The 21213-nt window shown below is 42.3% G+C and overlaps 1 protein-coding gene across 6 annotated transcripts in view; it reads right to left on the reverse strand.

Annotated features, from left to right (window-relative positions):
• The window catches only part of frmd4a (FERM domain containing 4A), a 362265-nt gene that overhangs the window by 234795 nt on the left and 106257 nt on the right, over positions 1 to 21213 (reverse strand). Inside the window, exon 1 of one of the 6 annotated variants that reach the window (XM_057835965.1) lies at positions 4532 to 5359. The exons of 4 other annotated variants lie outside the window; for them this stretch is intronic. In XM_057835965.1, coding sequence (XP_057691948.1) covers positions 4532 to 4666 — 135 coding nt within the window. In that variant the 5' untranslated portion in view covers positions 4667 to 5359. Of the gene's footprint in view, positions 1 to 4525; positions 5360 to 21213 lie in introns of those variants that run through there. One more of the 6 variants, XM_057835964.1, reaches the window with a different exon arrangement.

Raw genomic sequence — 21213 nt, forward strand, 5'->3', positions numbered from 1 at the left:
CCGAGTTTTATTCATTTTTTTCTTAATGCATTGCCAAAATGTATATGATCGGGAAAAATTATCGGGAATGGTTGGAATTGAATCGGGAGCAAAAAAAAAAAAAAAAAAGCAATCGGATCGGGAAACATCGGGATCGGCAGATACTTAAACTAAAACGATCGGGATCGGATCGGGAGCAAAAAAACATGATCGGAACAACCCTACTAACAATAAAAGATCACAGATGCAACCGGCAAAAATACAGTCAGTCTGTGTATTCTCGTATGGCAATACTGTAATGTTGACATCCCTGCTCTCGCTTCTCTTCTCTTCATAAAGACATCCCTCTGCTTTGCCATGTCTGTCCTTCTTCCTGCCGTCTTACAGAGCTGTACAGTCCCAGAGAGCCAATGACACGTTGCCCTTTGACCCCTCCTGGCTACGAGGTCAACAGAATCAGCAACTCGTGAGTTCTCACATCAGCTCTGTGCCAAAGTGCCCTGAAGTGTGACAGGCACGTATTTTTCACATCGCACGATGCTTTCAGTGTAATCACATGTGATAGGGTGGCAGGCGGCCTCGCGACCAGGCGCAATGTCGCTAGTTTACCATACAGTGAGGAAAATAAGTATTTACACACCTTGCGATTTTGCAAGTTCTCCCACTTAAAAATGATGGGCGGGTTTGACATTTTCAGGGTAGGTGCTTATCCACTGTGAGATAGGGCTGGGCGATATGGCTTTAAGTACGTACCGCGATAAATTGAGCAGATTTACCTCGATAACGATGAATGACGATAAATTCGCCCAAGCAGAGACTGTTATACAATTTGAAAATTTGAATCAATGCATGGAATACAAATTAACCATTTCCCGTTAAATTTATTAAACCAGCTTTCAATTTAACAATTGCACATGCAGTCTAAACATTAAGTATTAAAAAAAAAACCTTGTAAACAATAAGAATTCTAGTGTGAACATTTATAACAGCTTGTATGACTTGAAAAATGTACAACATTATAAAAATCAATATGACGACTGTGCAAAACATGTCATTCTAACACAAATGACTTGCAGCTTTAACAGTACACTTCAGACAACTTATTGGTAATGGCTGCTGTGTCATAATTATTCAACACAAGTGTTTATGTCAAGGTTTCAGTTTATTTTTTTTTCCGAAACATTTTTTAATACATGCACCCCCGCACAGACACAAACAGATTAAAGATGTATTGCTCTGATGCCAATGAAACATTTAAGGTTTTATGATAGCAGAATAAAGCAAACACATACAGAAAAATAGCTGTGCCCAGTCCACTCACTAATTTCAGCCGTTTCGACAAGATTAGAGCCGCTGTCCGACTCTTTCACGTTCATTTGTAGCCTTGTTACCCGATAGCATTAGCCTGTGGCTTGGCTACCAGAAGAAAGCATCCTCTCCTGATATCGTGAGAACCAGGGAGGACAGCGGGTGAAAGCCCGTCTGGAACCCGCCAAGAGTTTACTTTATTTCAAGTGAAAGTTTGGCGAAGCTAACTTAAGCCCGACTCCATCCCGTTTACTTGTAGCGTTAGCTGCTAGCGTTAGCCTATCGGGCTTCTGTTTGATTGGCTTCCTGAAAACCACGTGACTCCATACGTAAGCACACTGTCTGCTTTCTTAAAGGGGAATGAACATAGCCGAACAACACAGGGTCAAAGCGGGATAAAAAAAACTATATTTAGAACCAGGGAGGACAGCGGGTGAAAGCCCGTCTGTGACCTGCCAAGAGTTTACTTTATGTCGGGTGAAAGTCTGGCGAAGCTAACTTAAGCCCGACTCCATCCCGTTTACTTGTAGCGTTAGCTGCTAGCGTTAGCCTACCGGGCTTCTGTTTGATTGGCTTCCTGAAAACCACGTGACTCCATACGTAAGCACATTGTCTGCTTTCTTAAAGGGGAATGAACATAGCCGAACAACACAGCGTCATAGCAGGATAAAAAGACTATATTTTCTTGTTTTATTAAATTACCGAATTTACCGACATGGTCAAATTTACGTTGGTCATCGTGAAGAATTTCGGTGACGGTAAATTTTCAATTTACCGCCCTGCTCTACTGTGAGAGACAATCTAAAAAGAGAATCTCTAAAAAAAAAACTAATTTCTATTATACTGCTGCAAATAAATATTTAAACATGTATCTATTAGATAGAATTTTGAGCCTCAAAGACCTGTTATTCACCTTTAAAAACTCCAACTCTGTTTGAGTCTGACTTCTTGACCTGTTTGAGGCAGTTAGCTGCATATGAACACCTGTCCATCCCATACAATCAAGAAGACTTCAATTACTAACATGGTCAAGACCAAAGAGCTGTTCAAAGACAGAATTGTAGATCTCTAGGAGCTAAACAATGACTGTCAATCTCCCTCGGACTAGGGCTCCATGCAAGATCTACCTCGTAGGGTCTCAATGACCCTAATAATAGGAATCAGCCAATAACAACACAGGAGGAGCTGGTCAATGACATGATAGTAGCTGGGACCATCATCTCCAAGGTTACTATTGGTAATACACAAAGACGTCATGGTTTAAAATCATGCACGGCACGGAAAGTTCCCCTGCTTAAACCAATACATGTCCTAAGTTTGCCTATGACCATTTGGATGATGCAGAGGAGTCACAGGAGAAAGTCATGTGGTCCTATGAGATCAAAATTGAACTTTTTAGTCTTAGTTCCACTCATAGTGTTTGGAGAAAGAAGAATGATGAGTACCATCCCCGGAACACCATCCCTACTGTGAAGCATGGGGGGTGTTAGCGTCATGCTTTCAGGGTGTTTTTCTGCACATAGGACTGGACGACTGCGCTGTATTAAGGAGAGGATGACCAGGGACCTTCTTCCCTCTGTTAGAGCATTGAAAATGGGTCGTGACTGGGTCTTCCAACATGACAATGCCAACCAGACAGCCAGAATAACCAAGAACTGGCTTCGTAACATGCATATCAAGGTTTTGGAGGGGACTAGCCACTCTCCAGACCTAAACCCAATAGAAAATCTTTGAAGGAAGCGCAAACTCTTTGTTTCTCAGAGACAGCCCAGAAACCTGATTGAGCTAGAGAAGATCTGTGTGGAGCAGTGGTGCAAAATCCCTGCTGAAGTCTGTGCAAATCTGGTGAAAAGCTACACGAAACATTTGACCTCTGTAGTTTTAATCAAAGGCTATTTGTACCAAATTTTAACATTGATTTTCTCAGGTGTTCAAATACTTATTTTCCTCACTGTATATTTACACTAGAAGATGATGATTTTAAACCATGATGTCTTAGAGTATTACCAATAGTAACCTTGGAAATGGTCGTCCCAGCTCCTTTTAGGTCATTGACCAGCTCCTCCTGTATAGTTCTTGGCTGATTCCTCACCATTGTTAGGATCAATGAGACCCTAAGGGGCAGATCTCGCATGGAGCCCCAATCCGAGGGAGGTTGACAGTTATGTTTAGCTTCTTCTATTTTCTAAAGATTGCTCCAATAGTGGATCTTACGTACAGTATATCACCCAGCTGGTTGGCAATTGCCCCGAAACCCTTTCCAGCCTTGTGGAGGTCTACAATTCTGTCTTTGGACAACTCTTTGGTCTTGACCATGTTAGTATTCAGAGTTTTCGTGATTGTATGAGGTGGACACGTGTTTATATGCAGCTAACCGCCTCAAACAGGTCAAGTAGTCATACTCAAAAAGTCCACCAGTCCACCAAAAATTTGCAGGGTGTTCAAATACCTATTTTCTTCACTGTACATTGCATATTTACACTAGAAGATGATTCATTCCTGCGTCTGTAAGACGATTTTTAATTCACGAGAAAACACTAAAGATGCTCTAGTTCACAAACGGCATTAAACGTCTATACTTGGAAAATTCAGACAGAAACAGGTAAACTGTAGCCTTATGAGCAAGACAGAACTTCCTGATTGATTGCAGGTAGTAGCGTCTTGCAGACATCAACTGTCCAACAACTTCCCCGGTCATCTGATGTTCCAGCCAATCAGGAGAAAGAGGTGGGGCCAGGAAGCAACTATTTTGTAGATAGTAGGAGTGGGAACCTCTAGGTACTGCATAGTACGATACGGTTTGCGAATCAAGGCTCAAGATACCGATGATCTCACGATATGGTGATACAACAATTAGCGATGCATGGGTCAGGAAACCATTCTAGGACAGGGGTGTCCAAACTATTCCTGGGGCTGGATTTTATTCCAACAAAACAAAACCTTTTCACCAATCTGATGTCTTCTAAGTCAGTTGATTGCTGTCAGGTGCTGGTTGTTTTAGCAGAAACTTCATTGGTTAAAGTGTCTGTACTCGATTGGTAGGAACAAATTCCAGGACCCACATTAGCCCTTGAGGACCGGTTTGGACATAAACAGAAAAACAAGCTATTTTCATCCTTCGTTCATTCACTGCCAACCCTCCCAGTTCAAACGGATCGGACGTCTAGCACTTTCAATGACAGCCAATGAATTTACGGAAAAAGGTTCTTTCAAAAACCCCAAACAAATGTGACAGTACCGTTACCAGCATGGTAAAGCAGTCCGAGCTGTTAGCGCATCGTTCTTCGGCGTCGGACCGGTCTGGAAAGTTCACTGTACTGTTAATCCAGAAAGCATCAAGCCCGTCTGAACTTGGACCGCAGCAATTTACACTTGGCATGGTAAAAAGACAACCCAACAAGCGGTCCGCATACTGTCAAAACTGTAAACCGCTAAGGACATTTTAACACTCTGAGCTAAGGAACGCCTCTTCACCTTCATGATTGGTGGTGATCTTATCACCTGGCATGGAAAATCTGCTGCTAATCAAAACCTTGGCAAGGATTCCAAACTCGGGAGTTGGCATACGCACACTCTCTGTCGTTCAAAAATAGCCTCTACTCCAGACACGTTGATAAAGCCTCTTAGAAGGTTTGTGGCCAACTGTTTCAGGGATTTATTCCGTATACAGTGTGACATAAAGGAGGCGTGATCGTCCACTAGTGATGAACTCCTTCCTATTCATTCACATTCATTGTATTGTACAATATTGTAGAATTTGTTCCTGACCCGTGTCCTGATAATTGTTGAATCGCAAATCGTATTGCATCGTGAGGTACCCAGAGGTTCTCACTCCTAGTTCGCATGCTCTCCCAACAATCAAAAACCATTTGTGTTAGCTTCTTCTAGAACTGTGCCTAGATGGAGAGACGGGCATGCTGTGAAGTCGTGACCCTTGCAAGACTCCGTAGACGCATGACGTTATCATCGGCGGCTAAGCTAACGGCACTTCTCAAGATGAATTCAACTAATTTTTTCCCTCTGTCCTGTACAGCTGTTTCACACGGAGAATGGAAGTCTAAGTGCCCGTATAGTCTAAACAGTTTTAATGTTTCACATTGAGAGTCTGACATACTCCCTTTGTGATCCTTCAACATACCTTATTTATTATGACATAACAGCGAACAGGAAGGGGTTATGGGGGAACAGAAGAAAAGAAACACAAGAGAAGAAAGAGAAGAAACACAAACAACAACAAGAAATACATTGAACGCCTAACTACACTAACTACCGATATGTTGGTGCTATCGTCAGCTAAATGTATTCCCGGTTGACACCATGTGGGGGGCCTGTTGACCAGGGCAAGAGAGGGAAGAAGGTGGGGGAGTCTATAAGTTAAGTGATAGAAAGGGGTAGAGTGAGCACAAATCATCTCTGTGAGCTAGAACCCAGTAATCGTGTGAATCCCTTGTGAGTGTAAGCCCGTTGGCGACCGACCCTACGCCGCCTCATCGCCAATCCCGGCACCGGGACCCCCCGCCCGAGCACGCCCAATAACATTCAGCCGCATGCGAGCCCCGCCGGGCACGCAGCAGCCATGCAGACGAGCGGAGACGCCACGCGGGCGCCGACACAGGGCTACGGCCCCCTCCCAGTCAGCCTGTGGACTGCCTGTGGTCAGCGCAGCCCATCCCTCCTCCCACAGCCCAGCAAAGGAGCCCTCGTCCATCCCCCCCACCTCCCGGAATCCAGGATGGTCCCCTGGGCCACCTGCACGCCCATCTACCGGCCCTTGGAGATGGCAAGAGGGGACGCACCACCAACCCTACGCCCGTCCCCAACCCCGTCCGCCCTTCATGATCTCTTGATTTACTTTTTTCAACTCCGCCGCACATCTAGGAAACGCAATGGCAACACCCAGCCAACGCAGTGATCTTCCAGCGAACCGTAAAAAAGAAAATTCTATTGACTCGGCTACTGCGCCCCCTTTTGCCCCGACCGCCCTCCCTCCCCGGGTAGGCTGGGAGGGGGCCGTGGCCCTGTGTTGGCGCCCGCGTGGCGTCTCCGCTCGTCTGCGTGCCTGCTGCGTGCCCGGCGGGGCTCGCGTGCGGCTGGATGTTATTGGGCACGCTCGGGCGGGGGGTCCCGGTGCCGGGATTGGCGACGGGGCGGCGTAGGGTTGGTCGCCAACGGGCTTACACTCACAAGGGATTCACACGATTACTGGGTTGTAGATCACAGAGATGATTTGTGTGCCTGGGTTGGCGCCTGCGCGGTGTCACCGCACGTCTGCGTGGCGGTCACGTGCCTGGCGGGGCTCACGTACGGCTGGATGTAATTGGGCGCGCTTGGGTCTGGGGTCCTGGTGCCGGGGCTGGCGGTGGGGCGGCGTAGGGTTTTGTACATTCTACCTGTCCCAATCACTTCTCTTATAGACTTCCCCACCCCCCTCCCCTTCTTTCCCTGGTCAACAAGCCCCCAGCATGGTGTCAACCTGAAATACATCTAACTGACGATAGCGCCAACATATTAATAGTTAGAGTAGGCGTTCAATGTATTTCTTGTTGTTGTTTGTGTTTCTTTTCTTCTGTTCCCACGTAACTCCTTCCTGTTCGCTGCTTTGTCAGAATAAATGAGATATGTTGAACGATCACAATGGGAGTAAGTCATACTTTCAATGTGAAACATTAAAACTGTTCAGACCAACCGGACACTTCCATTCTCCTTGTCAAACAGCTGAACAGGACAGGTTTAAAAAAATTAAAATGAAATTAAAATAAACTGTGCCTAAATGGGCCTTGTTATTTCTCGCTCTAAGGCCAATAAAGTAAGCGCTAGCTCACCCTAATGAGGACAAGTGAAAATGGATGGATTTTGTTTTCCTTTTTAAGAGACTTGCATTTCTGGTCTTTTTGCCAGAGGGGAGCGAGCTGCATTGTGCTCAGTCATTCCTCGCTCACACGGATTCTGCTGCGTCAACCGGCACCCTAAATATGTCATTCCACATTAGAGCGAATGTCTCTGTTGTGTACGTCTCTCCGGGAGATGTTCTGTGCGATTTCTGGAAAGGCATGCGAGGATAAAAGCAGGTGCACTCGAGTTTTGTGTGCATGGAGAGCGAATCGATATGAAACATTAAAATTGTTGATGAGTATATACAGTACATACAGTGGGGCAAATAAGTATTTAGTCAACCACTAATTGTGCAAGTTCTCCCACTTAAAAATATTAGCAAGGCCTGTAATTGTCAACATGGTTAAACCTCAACCATGAGAGACAGAATGTGGGGAAAGAAAAAAAGAAAAGAAAATCACATTGTTTGATTTTTAAAGGATTTTTATTTACAAATCATGGTGGAAAATAAGTATTTGGTCAATACCAAAAGTTCATCTCAATACTGTTATGCACCCTTTGTTGGCAATAATGGAGGCCAAATGTTTTCTGTAACTCTTCACAAGCTTTTCACACACTGTTGCTGGTATTTTGGCCCATTCCTCCATGCAGATCTCCTCTAGAGCAGTGATGTTTTGGGGCTCTCGTTGGGCAACACAGACTTTCAACTGCCACCACAGATTTTATATCCGGTTGAGATCTGCAGACTGGTTATGCGACTCCAGGACCTTGAAATGCTTCTTAAGAAGCCGCTCCTTTGTTGCCCTGGCTGTGTGTTTGGGATCATTATCATGCTGAAAGACCCAGCCACGTCTCATCTTCAATGCCCTTGCTGATTTAGGGAGATTTTCACTCAAAATCTCTCAATACATGGCCCCATTCATTCTTTCCTTTACACAGATGAGTAGTCCTGGTCCCTTTGCAGAAAAACAGCCCCAAAGCATGATGTTTCCACCCCCGTGCTTCACAGTGGTTATGGTGTTCTTCGATGCAATTCAATATTTTTTCTCATCCAAACAGAAGAACCTGTGTTTCTACCAAAAAGTTCTATTTTGGTTTCATCTGACCATAACACATTCTCCCAGTCCTCTTCTGGATCATCCAAATGCTCTCTAGCAAACCGCAGACGGGTCTGGGCGTGTACTTTCTTCAGCATGGGGACACGTCTGGCAGTGCAGGATTTGAGTCCCTGGCGGCGCATTGTGTTACTGATAGTAGCCTTTGTTACTGTGGTCCCAGCTCTCTGTAGGTCATTCACCCCCGTGTGTTTCTGGGATTTTTGCTCACCTTGCAACTCTTGTTATCATTTTGACGCCACGGGGTGAGATCTTGCATGGAGCCCCAGATCGAGGGAGATTATCAGTGGTCTTGTATGTCTTCCATTTTATAATAATTGCTCCCACGATTGATTTCTTTACACCAGGGGTGTCCAAATTTTTTGCAAAGGGGGCCAGATTTGGTGTGGTAAAAATGTGGGGGGGCGATCTTGGCTGACGTCCTTTACGTAGAACAATATATTTAGGCAAATTTTAGCAAGCCATTTTGTGTGTCACATTTGCTTTATTATTATTATTTTTTGAATAATTTCAACAATCTCGCAACTAGCCTGTGTGGCGTTCTCTTTCAACTCTCGGGCTCTTGCGGGCAAACTTCAAGTTGCTTCAATTTCTCGCTGCGTATCTTCCCTGTAATCTTGTCGTACATGTCATTGTGTCTTGTTTGGTAATATTGCCTCACATTGAACTCTTTATAAACAGCGACTGTCTCTTTGCAAATGAGGCAGACACAGTTGTAGCAGTTGTAGCGTATTTTAGTGAAGAAATAGTCAAATTTCCACCTATCCTTGTAGTGTCGGCCAACGCAGTCAACTTTTTTTTTTTTCTTTTTTCTTTTTTTTTTTTTTTTTGATTATCGCCATTTTAGAAAATTGTAAGTAAAGGGTCACAAGGGGTAATGTTGCTTAGAGTGCTGCTGCCTTTTAGTGGGTTAATGAGGAGCAGCATTTAGTGTGTAAGCTACTTCATATGCTGGTAGCAGTGCTGCTGACCAATTCATTAAGTTTGTGTGCGGGCCAGACGTTATTGAATTTATGACAGAGGCTGGGGGCCGGATTAAATTTGACCACGGGCCGCATTTGGCCCCTGGGCCAGACTTTGGCCATGTCTGCTTTACACCAAGCGTTTTACCTATTGCAGATTCAGTCTTCCAGCCTGGTGTAGGTCTACAATTTTGTCTCTGGTGTCCTTCGATAGCTCTTTGGTCTTGGCCATAGTGGAGTTTGGAGTGTGACTGACTGAAGTTGTGGACAGGTGTATTTTATACCGATAATGAGTTAAAACAGGTGCCATTAATACAGGTAACTAGTGGAGCCTCGTTAGACCTCGTTAGAGGAAGTTAGACCTCTTTGACAGCCAGAAATCTTGCTTGTTTGTAGGTGACCAAATACTTATTTTCCACTCTAATTTGGAGATAAATTCTTTAAAATCAAACAATGTGATTTTCTGTTTTTTTTCCCCCACATTCTGTCACTCATGGTTGAGGTTTACCCATGTTGACAATTACAGGCCTCTCTAATCTTTTCAAGCAGGAGAACTTGCACTAAATACTGCATGGATGAATGGGTCAAAATCCCAGCAACAGTGTGTGAAAAGCTTGTGAAGAGTTACAGAAAACGTTTGGCCTCCGTTATTGCCAACAATGGGTACATAACAAAGTATTGAGATGAACTTTTGGTATTGACCAAAGACTTATTTTCCACCATGATTTGCAAATAAATTCTTTAAAAATCAAACAATGTGATTTTCTGTTTTTTTTCTCTCTACACATTCTGTCTCTCATGGTTGAGGTTTACCCATGTTGACAATTACAGGTCTCTCCAATATTTTCAAGTGGGAGAACTTGCACATTTAGTGGTTGACTCAATACTTATTTGCCCCACTGTATATAGTAGTACACTGTACTATAATATTAATGCTAGATTCCTCAGAGTATCTTATTTTTTACTTTACTTTATTAATATGACATTTTCTGTCCTCACTCAAGGTGAAGTTGTTCAGCTTGACAGACGCAAACACGCCAATTTTGGTTTTTCAAGCTTTTGACTTCCTTCACTTTTGACAATTTGTAAAGCTTTAACACACATCTGTACGCTTATATTCAAAACAACACCAATTTTAACAATAAAACACTTGACACAAAACAACTAGTGTTCAAACGTCCATCTAGTCTGATCAATACGTAAATTTAGTAGATTAAATTAGCCTAATCTGCCTAACAAAAGTCCACTGTCTTAAATGCTACGAATGCTAACGTATTTACATTTCTTGTGTACTTAATTACAAAGGCATCAACAAACATACAGTATATTAGCTGAAACAACTTACAGCCTCATGTGGGCCAAACCAGAGCGCAGCAATCCTTTATCCATGTCAGACGTCTGAGTTCGCTTCTCAGTCACACAAGGCGACAGTCCAGCCAGACCCAATGCTGCTACCAGATGGCAGTGTACCCTCAATCATGAAACAAAATATAATACTTTTGGACTTTTTGGATAGATATTTTGTAGGGGTTCTTAAATTCCGACTTATGCGGATACTCAGGTTACGTCGCCAGCGTAGGAACGGAATCATTCGTAACCCAAGTACTACATGTATTCTGAGTTGAAAGTCAATCGGAGTGAATTGACATGTTTTTGTGGGAGTTTAATGTGTCATTGGAAATGAATTGGGCCATTGAAAATGTACGGGGATGTTTTTGCCAAATTTTGGTGGTATTTTATAGCCTAATTTGTCTAACAAAAGTCCCCCTAGCTTAAATGCTGTGAATGCTAACATTTTTGCTATTCTCATAGCAAATCGCTCACACATAACTCCACAAACTGTAGCTCTAAACTTCATTACAAATGCATACACAAACGTATATTAGCTGAAACAACTTATGTGGTCAAACCAGAGCACAGCTGTGATGAGTTTGCAAAGCGACAGTCCAACCAGACCTAACACTGCCACCAGAGGGCAGTGTATCTTCCATCATGAAACACAGTACTTTTGGACTTTTTGGAAAGTTATTTTGAGAGTCGGTGACCCCAAAATCCCCGCCTTATCAATAAGGAATGACCCGATATGAACAGTTAGTGAACATGAAATGCCTCAAAATAAACAGGAAGTGACCCATTATGTACAGGAAGTCAGAGATGCATCAACATCAAAAGGAAGAGACCCTGAAATGTCTCAAAATCAACAGAAAGTGACCCACTACAAACAGGAAGTGAACTCAAAATAAACAGGAAGTAACCCAATATCAACAGGAAGTCCAAGATGCCTCAAAATCAACAGAATGTGACCCGATATACCAACCATCACATTGCATTTTCTTGTTATCTAGTATTTTTCAACAGTTTTTGATATCGTATTGTATCGTCCATCTCTGATAGATAGCAACTTTAGCTTAAAACACTCGTCACTGCTCGGAGAGCGTGTAAGCAAATAGAATGCGACAGCGGGCATATTTTAGCTGCTGATGCTACAAGGGCCTCCTACATTTTCTGCCCTAGTAAACTCCGACCAGTTTACCCAGCAACAAGACGGCTCGGCATCTAAACGCGGATAGACGCGCACGCACCTACCGACTCTTCCAATTAGCCGACATGCCCGTTCGCCCGCCGTCCCGCTCGACTTTTGTGACTTACTCAAGCGTGGAAACGCCACACTCGCGTTCACTTAGCGTCAAGACGTTTCGCCAAAGTCCGCCCGTGATGATGAGTCTGATTTGTAGCGGTGGGCGTTCAATGTTTGATGCCACGGCTACATATTTAATCTGTATGGGGTCGATCATGAAGGGAAATGGGTTAGACATGATTCCGCTCTTCGGAGAAAACGCTGGCGAGAAGGGAAACACGGGTTTACACGTTGGAGTGCGTGCATGTAGGAGCATACGGCTATGTGTTTGAAAGATGTGAACAGAAACTCTGTAATGGATCACTGCCCTAGATTTGGATTATTTATTGGCAGAAGTGTAACAGTTTAGGCCAGGGGCGACGTCTAGCGCCGTCAATGGCAGGTAAACTAAGGACAGTGGTCACCACAGTAGATCATCATTACTTTTAGAAGAGTAGAGTTCATGTTGTGGTTAGTGCTGCTTTGAAAATTTGTTTAATTAGTGTGGCGTTGTAATGATTTGTTTTGAAAGTGTTTGCATTTTGTTTTATTGATTTGCCCTTTAGTGGCAACAGTGAGTATGACGTAACTCATTTAATTTATTTTGGCATATGGCAGTTTTTCTGGTATATGGCAAAATGACTTTTGGCATATGGCATTTTTTGGCATACGGCAGTTTTTTGGGCATTTGGCAAAATGGCTTATGGCATATGGCATTTTGGGCGTATGTTAGTTGTTTTTTTGGCATTTGGCAAAATGGATTAGGATATCTGGCAGTGTTTTTTGGCATATGGCATTTTTTTGCAGGCCATGCACGTCCTTGCCATTGACGGCAGTGCATGTCCAAATTTCCCATTCATTTTCAATGTCAATGGTAAGTTTATGGTCACAAATCACAACCACACGTTTTTCTGCCATTGAAAATGAATGGGACAAACGTGCAAGGCCTCCCAAAAATGCTATTTGCCAAAGAAAAAACTGTCAGGTGCCTCAATCCATTCTGCCTTATGCCAAAAAAAAAACCTGCCCTATGCCAAAATGCCATTTTCCCGTAGACCAAAAAAACTGCCATATGCCAAAAGCCAAAAAATGCCAAATGCCAAAACAAATGTAATTTGCCAAAGGCCATTCTGCCATATGCCAAAAAAAAAGAAAAAAATCATAACCACACATTTTTCTGCTATTGAAAATGAATGTGAAATTTGGACATGCATGGCTGTCAATGGCATGAACGTGTATGGCCTGCAAAAAAGCCATATGCCAAATAGAAAACTGCCATATGCCAAAAGCCATTTTGCCTTACGCCAAAAAAAAATGCCATATGCCAAAAGCCATTTTGCCAAATGCAATTTGCCAAAAGCCATTTTGGCAATGGTAAATGTATGGTCAAAAAATCACAACCACCTGTTTTTCTGCCGTTGAAAATGAATGGGAAAATTTAGACGTGCATTGCCTGCAAAAAATGCCATAGCTGAATAAAATACGGCCATACTGTATGCCAAAAGCCATTTTGCCTTTTGCAAAAATAAATAAATAAATAAATAAATAAATAAATAAAAAGAACGCCATATGCCAAAGGTCATTTGGCATACGCCCCAAAAAAATTCCATATGCCAAAATCTATTTTGCCATATGCCATAATTCATGTAACATGGCTGAATCCAACTGCTCACTGATTAGACCAACATAAGTTTTTGTTTGAGCTAATGTGTTTTTTTATGCATTCGTAATTTAGTTAATAGTAATATTTAGCTGTTTTTGTGAAATTATGTGTTTGAAAGATTTGTTAAGAGCAGTGTAAAAAAAAAAGAAGCTAGATTTAATAGCATTTAAGCTAGAGCATTTAATGCTCATTTGAAAGTGCCATTTTAGCAAGCCTTTGTTTTAGGTCTCCTAAAATTTATTCTGCAACACATTAAATGTTCCTAATCCGATTACCCGATTATTCGAACTAAGTAGTTGATAAACTAATCATTAACTAAAATAATCGATAGCTGCAGTTCTAGTTGTGGTAGTTAGTAAAAGAAGGAAATTGATATTGAAAACACATACGGCCATAGACGTCCAAACCATTTCAACTCCAAGGGGCTGGAAGTTCACTTCTTGAACATATTGTGTCACTTCCTGTTGATTTTGATGCATTCTGGGGTCACTTCCTATTGACTTTGAAGCATTTAAGGGTCAATTCCTATTGATTTTGAGGTCCAAGCCTACTTCCTGTAGCTATTGGGTCACTACCTGTTGATTTTGGGGCATTTCAGGATCACTTCTTGTTCATTTTGTGGTATTTTATGCTTATTGGGGGGTATTTTGGGGTCACTTGGATGGTGGGTGAATAGCGCCATTGAAAATGAATGTGAAATTTAGTCCATTAAAAATGAATGGGTATATTTTTGGCATATTTTGTGTTTTTAGCATAAACTGAATCGAAACGTTGTGCCCCTAAGCGTCCTGATTATTATTATTTTTTTAATGTATAAATGACGTGATTTTTTTGCCCCCCCCCCCCCCCCCCAACACACACACACAAAAAACAAACAAAACAAAAAAATCAAAAAGCGTTTTGGGGCATTTCATTTTTGGGTTGTTTTTGTAGCACAGACACATTTGTCAAAAGGATGCAGCTGCATTCATAAGGCTCATAAACGCTCAGCTGCTCATGACTAAACGACCGACTCATTTATAGACAATGAATCCCTTCGGCTCACGGGCCAATTGAAACGGACATAAAGTTGAAAAAGGATGCACCTGTGCGACGGCCGGCGCGCACATTCGCTCGCTCTGCGCGCGAGTCGACGTGACCTTACTGAATGTCGGGGGCATCGGCGCGCGAGCGTTCAGTCTCTCCCGGGAAAGCGGAAAAGCAAGGTGAGACTGCGAGCACCGCCTGTTGCTGCAGGCGTGACACTAAGCTGCTTGTTGGTACACAGTTCAGACAGGGGCAGCAACTCCTCGGTTGCCATGCAAACGGAAGACAAGGGCGGATTGTTGTTGTTCAAAATGTCATTTGGCCTGTCAAAAAACATCCCTGGCGTCAGGTAATATCTCCCACTCTACTACACTTCAAACTAAAAAGTACAAGAAAATTCATCTTTACACCCCGTTAAGAGTGGACTGGACGCATGAATTTTCCTTGTGAAAAAACCTTGGTCTTGAACTTCAACAAAATGTATGTGGATTTATTCAACCAAAAACATTGCCACCATACAAGAGATAATTTTTGAGTAATTTTTGTGATTTAATTAAAATTAGAAACTTATTTTAGCACTTAGTTACCTCATTTTGAGGATTTGCTGATTTTCTTGAGCTGATTATAAAAAACAAAACAAAAAAACATACTTTCATAATGCAGACATGATCAGTTTTGCATGATGCTAGCTTACATTTAGCTACTGGAATGTTCCGATTCTGCTTTTATGAAAGAACGTTGCCATACAGCCATCCATCCATGTAGCTAGCTATCCATCCATACATCGTCCAGCCAGCTAGCTATCCATCCATCCAGCTATCCATTAATCCATCCATCCATCATCCATCTAGCTAGCTATCATCCATCCAGCCAGCCAGCCAGCCAGCCAGCCAGCCAGCCAGCCAGCCAGCCAGCCAGCCAGCCAGCCAGCCATCCATCCATCCATCCATCCATCCATCCATCCATCCATCTATCCATCCATCCATCCATCCATCCATCCATCCATCCAGCCATCCATCCATCCATCCATCCATCCAGCTATCTGTATCCATCCATCCATCCATCCATCCATCCATCCATCCATCCATCCATCCATCCATCCATCCATCCATCCATCCATCCATCCATCCATCCATCCATCCATCCATCCATCCATCCAGCTATCTGTATCCATCCATCCATCCATCCATCCATCCATCCATCCATCCATCCATCCATCCATCCATCCATCCAGCTATCTGTATCCATCCATCCATCCATCCATCCATCCATCCATCCATCCATCCATCCATCCATCCATCCATCCATCCATCCATCCATCCAGCTATCCATCCAGTTATATGTCATCATCCATCCATTGTCCATCTAGCTAGCTATCATCCATCCATCCATCCATCCATCCATCCATCCATCCATCCATCCATCCATCCATCCATCCATCCATCCATCCATCCATCCATCCATCCATCCATCCATCCATCCATCCATCCATCCATCCATCCATCCATCCATCCATCCATCAGGCATTTAGTTAGCTATCATCCATCCATTATCCATCCAATATTCCATCTAGCCCTCAATTACTACTGTACATCCATCCATCCCTCCATCTATCCACCCAGCCATCCATCCAGCTAGCATTTATTCATCCATCTACTGTAGCTAGCTATTCATTCAACTAGCCATCCATCCATCCATCCATCAAGCTAGCTATCATCCATCATCCACCCACCCAGCTATCCATCCATCTAGCATCCATTTATCTCGCTCGCTATCCATCCGTCCAGCCAGCCAGCCAGCCAGCCAGCCAGTCATCCGTCCATCCATCCATCCATCCATCCATCCATCCATCCATCCATCCATCCATCCATCCATCCATCCATCCATCGTCCGTCCGTCCGTCCGTCCGTCCGTCCGTCAGTCCATCCATCCAGCTAGCTATCCATCCATCTAGCATCTATCTAGCTAGCTATCCATCCATCCATAGATCCAGTCAGCCAGCTATCTGTCCATCCATCCATCCGTCCGTCCGTCCGTCCATCCATCCATCCATCCATCCATCCAGCTAGCTATCCAGACATGCATATTTCCAGCTATCCATCCGTCTAGGGTTGCCAACAGGAAGGTTGGTACCAATTAGTCAGAAATTCGGGGTTGTCCTGCCTAATCCTAGACTATTGACAACCCAACATCCATCCATTTAGCCATCCATCCATCTAGCTAGCTTTCCATCATGCATCTAGCCATCCATCTGTCTATATAGATAACTTTCTATCCAGCTAGCTATCCATCAATCCAGCTATCTATCCATCTATCTACTGGCAGAGGTAATAATTAGATCTTAAAAACCAGAGCTCCTTCACCCTATTCCGATCCTCTGAAACTGACGATTTTTGAACATATGATCAAATTAGAGACATCCCTTTAAGAAATATATATTTTCAAAGAGCCTATACAACGGCCATTTGACCATACCTAGTCTAGTGAATATAGCAATGGGCAATTACTGACCCCTATTGTGGCTTGGCCTTTAGAGGCATCCCATGAGATTAGAGAGCAGTCAAGCCAACCTTTGCTTGGCTTTGTCCTCCTCACCTCCACTCCCATCTAAAAACATATGTGCCCTGACAGGCGAGCTTGATCATTCCGAGGTTCCATTTTAGGTCAAAGTACTTTCCCTTGATATGTGCAGCACTTTAGCCTCAGTTCCCATAATTGCCACAGAAACAGAAAAGCCTCTATGGTAACAAATGGAGATACGAATGGGAAAGACTGAATAGCTAGTTTTATAGCGCTTCCAGTATACAAGCCAGGGACAAAACCCATAATCATGAATGGAAGTAGGGTCAAATAGATATGTTTACACAACTTGGTGACTCAATTCAATTGTGTCTATACATTTCAATGTCAAATGTAGAATAAATGCTGGACATGCAATAGAGGTGGGATCCTCTGGGTACCTCACGATACGATACGATTTGTGATTAAAGGCTCACGATGACGATGATCTCATGATGTGGCGAAACACCAATCACTGGTACGTGGGTCAGGAAATCTGTTTACTAGATACAACTTTACAATACAACTTATAAACAGAAAAACGAGATTTTCACACTCCTAACAAGCATTATATCAAGAATTTCTCTCAGTGTTCTTTTCTTCTCTACTCATTCTTTTTCTGTCTGCAGTCTTTGTCTGGCCTCATCATTGTCTCTGCTTAGGTCATTAATTATACACATAAGCGCTCGTGCTTGCCCACCTGGTCCTTTTTAAAGACGCTCGTATGACGGATGGGGGGCGGAATGGTCCGCTTACGGTCTGTGTTTATCGGGGCCAGTCGCTGCCACCCTCACACAGAAGCGGTGCTCATTAGGGCTCAAGGTCCCCTCTTATTGGCTTCATACATCAGACAGGACAAGAAGAGGCGGGCCGCCACGTGGGCCTGACAGCTGGCGGAAAGCAGTTCTTCCATGTCCATTTTTTTCATCAAAGGATCCTCATTTAGGATCGCAAAAATGACTTAGAAATGCTCAGCTTGGTTTTGGGAAGTCATAGGAAAGCCACTCACAGAGCGCTCTCTAGTGGCCAAAGTGGAAGATGCACAGATACATTGGTTGATAAAGTTTCATGTTTGTAAACTACATTGAACTGTTTACAAAATATATTAGTTTATAAAAGAGTCCTAAAAAGATATTTCTGTACACTTTATTTACATGTATGTATTTATGTACACTGACATACACGTATCATATATGTTCTAATGATAACATGCATTTATAGGGTTTTATCTACACTTTTTGATATTATAAATACCAGTGTTGTTTATAGTCATCTCAAAATATGTTTGTGTTCGTCTAGTTTTTGTTGACGAAAACTCAAGACTAATTTCGTCTAGTTTTAGTCGATGGGTACTAAAAATGTTTTTGTAAAATTTTGAAAAATTACTCTAAAATAAATAAAAATTTTAAAATAATAATAATAATAATAATAAAGAATAATAAAAGTTGTCCTAGGACAACACGAGATACCAACTGCACTATGCTATGGTATACTAACTATGTTAAAAATAGGGCTGTCAAACGATTAAACATTTTAATCGAGTTAATTACAGCTTAAAAATTAATTAATCGTAATTAATCGCAATTAATCGCAATTCAAACCATCTATAAAATATGCCATATTTTTCTGTATATATATATAGTCTGTAAAATAATTTGTTGGAATGGAAAGATAAGACACAAGATGGATATATACATTCAACATACGGTACATAAGTACTGTAGTGGGCATTTCACTCTACTGTCATTTAAATCTGTCTATGCTGTCCTCACTCCGAAGCGTCTACTTTTTCCAAAGCTAGACAGCTAGTGAACGACGCCTTAATAATCAGACTTCTTCCTTTTTCATATGATTTATTAATAAAATGGCCTCAAACCACTGTCCTCTTTAGACCGTCGTGAAACTACAAAAAAAAAGTACACAAGCATTGCATTAGCAACAACGTTAGCTTAGCATGCTATACAGGTTCACTAAACATAAACAAAAAGCGTCTCATACAAAAAATAGAACATTTCGCTTACTAACATAATATGTACATTCTTTACAACAACCATACTTACGGACAAATCTTGTCCAAGGATCATATAAGCACAACATTACAATGTATGCGTCAGCCCAAGACGTCGTGCAGCCATATTGAACTGGCAAGAAAGCAATAAACCATGTCGCAAAGCGACCACAAGAGTTCGCTGTTAGACAGCACAAAAATCCTTGCTGGAAAACTTACCAAAAGGCAGAATACTGTCTGAGCGGGACATGTGCGTTAATTGTGTCAAATATTTTAACGTGATTAATTAAAAAAATGAATTACCGCGCGTTAACGCGAAAATTTTGACAGCCCTAGTTAAAAACAAAAGTTTTCCGAGAGTTTAAGAGGACGTTCGCCGCTAGCATTAGCATAATGCTATTTGCATTTGCATCATGCTAATGCAAACATGAATGCTATGATAACACTACGAGTTACATTTAGTCTGTGATGATCACTCAGCACAGACCTTTAAAGGCTAAAGCAAAATTGTATGTTCTTTCTGGCCAAGATAAGAAAACAAAGCTTACTGTGTGTGCAAGCTGGAGCGACTGGGGACGACATTGGTGAGCCGGGTTAGGGGGTGGGGGAAGCACGTCACGAGTGACACAACCAGACACTGCTACGATGCGGGCTAACTACACATAAATGTCAGCACATTGTGAACATGTGACGGAAACTAATGCGCATTTTCGTCTCGTCAGACGAAAACTGGCATTCGGCTCATTATGTTTTAGTCTCCAAAACACGTTTTGAGATCGTTATCGTCTCGTCATCGTCATGAAAAAAGTGTTTGTTGACGAAATATTTTCGTGATTGTCATCATTGACGAAAACAAGTGATATATACACATAAAATTAGAGCTGGGAATCTTTGGGCACCTAACGATTCGATTACGATTCAGAGGCTCCGATTCGATTATATAACGATTATTGATGCACCCCCCTCCTTTTTTCTCTCTCTCTTTTTTTTTTTTTAATGTTTTGTACATTAGTTCCAAAATTGTTCAAAAATACTCTCAGGCTAAACCACACTACTATTTCAGTATCAAGTTAACATATAGCAGTAAACAAATATACAAAAATAACATTAAATAAAAAACTCCAGTCCCCATTCTGTATCAGCAGCTTTAAACTACATTCAATTAATTTAATGTTGTGAATCAACCGTTAAATTTGTTAAAATTGCTCCCGTTATTCCATAATTTCCCTTTTGTCTACTTTCGACATGTGAAAGTTTTAAAACTATTTTAAAGATAGATTCAAGTCAATATTTTACCGATTTAGGAGTATTTTAGATAAAAAGTTAATTAGGTTTGCTTGGAAGGTTCGCTACAACAGCCTTGCAGGGAAGTGTACTGCTTTAAGATGGCGGCCGTTTATAACGCCCGCATTTAGCTTTTTGTAGATGTGCTGCTAACACTACCGAATCTATATTGCATCTAGTCCTATATAAATGATATCCACCGTAACATTATATGGATGTACTTTGTAGCAGCTTTTCGGCAGCAGTCAGGTATGTTGTTGTGTTTTTTTTATCTCGTTGCATGAGTTGAACTAGAGCCGTGAGTTAAGCATTGGCATTACCCGAGGGGCCGGGTAATGGGAAGCATGATGTTTAGCTACTCTTGCTCCATTCCGTCCCGAAGACCGCGCGGCGCGCTGAGTGTTGTGTACTTCCGCTTTACTTCGCATATTTCAATAATCGGAATTTGGATGTTTGAGAATCGTTCTCGAATCTTCCATGGCCGAATCGCGAATAATCTAAGAATCGGAAATTTTGCACACCTCTACATAAAATGTATTTAAAAAAGGGGGGGGTGACACTACCTCAAGGTTTTTCACTTTAGGCAGGGCCGGCCCAGCCTATACGCAGACTATGCAGCTGCTTAGGGCCCCTGACCACTAGGGGGCCCCCAGTCTGGCAGTTGTTTAATTTATAGTCTATTTTGTTAACTACAGTTTGCTTTATTTGACCTTTGTGAGTTTTGATACTTGATTACTGTTAGGTTTTGTGTTGATTCCCTCCTAGTGTGTCCTTGTAATTGCCATTGATTTCACCTGGTGTACCGCTCCTTGTGTATCCTCCAATCTGCGTCCACCTGTGTCACCCATCTGTTCCTCATT

Source organism: Corythoichthys intestinalis, chromosome 5 (genome assembly GCF_030265065.1).
Source record: "Corythoichthys intestinalis isolate RoL2023-P3 chromosome 5, ASM3026506v1, whole genome shotgun sequence".
NCBI lineage: Eukaryota > Metazoa > Chordata > Actinopteri > Syngnathiformes > Syngnathidae > Corythoichthys > Corythoichthys intestinalis.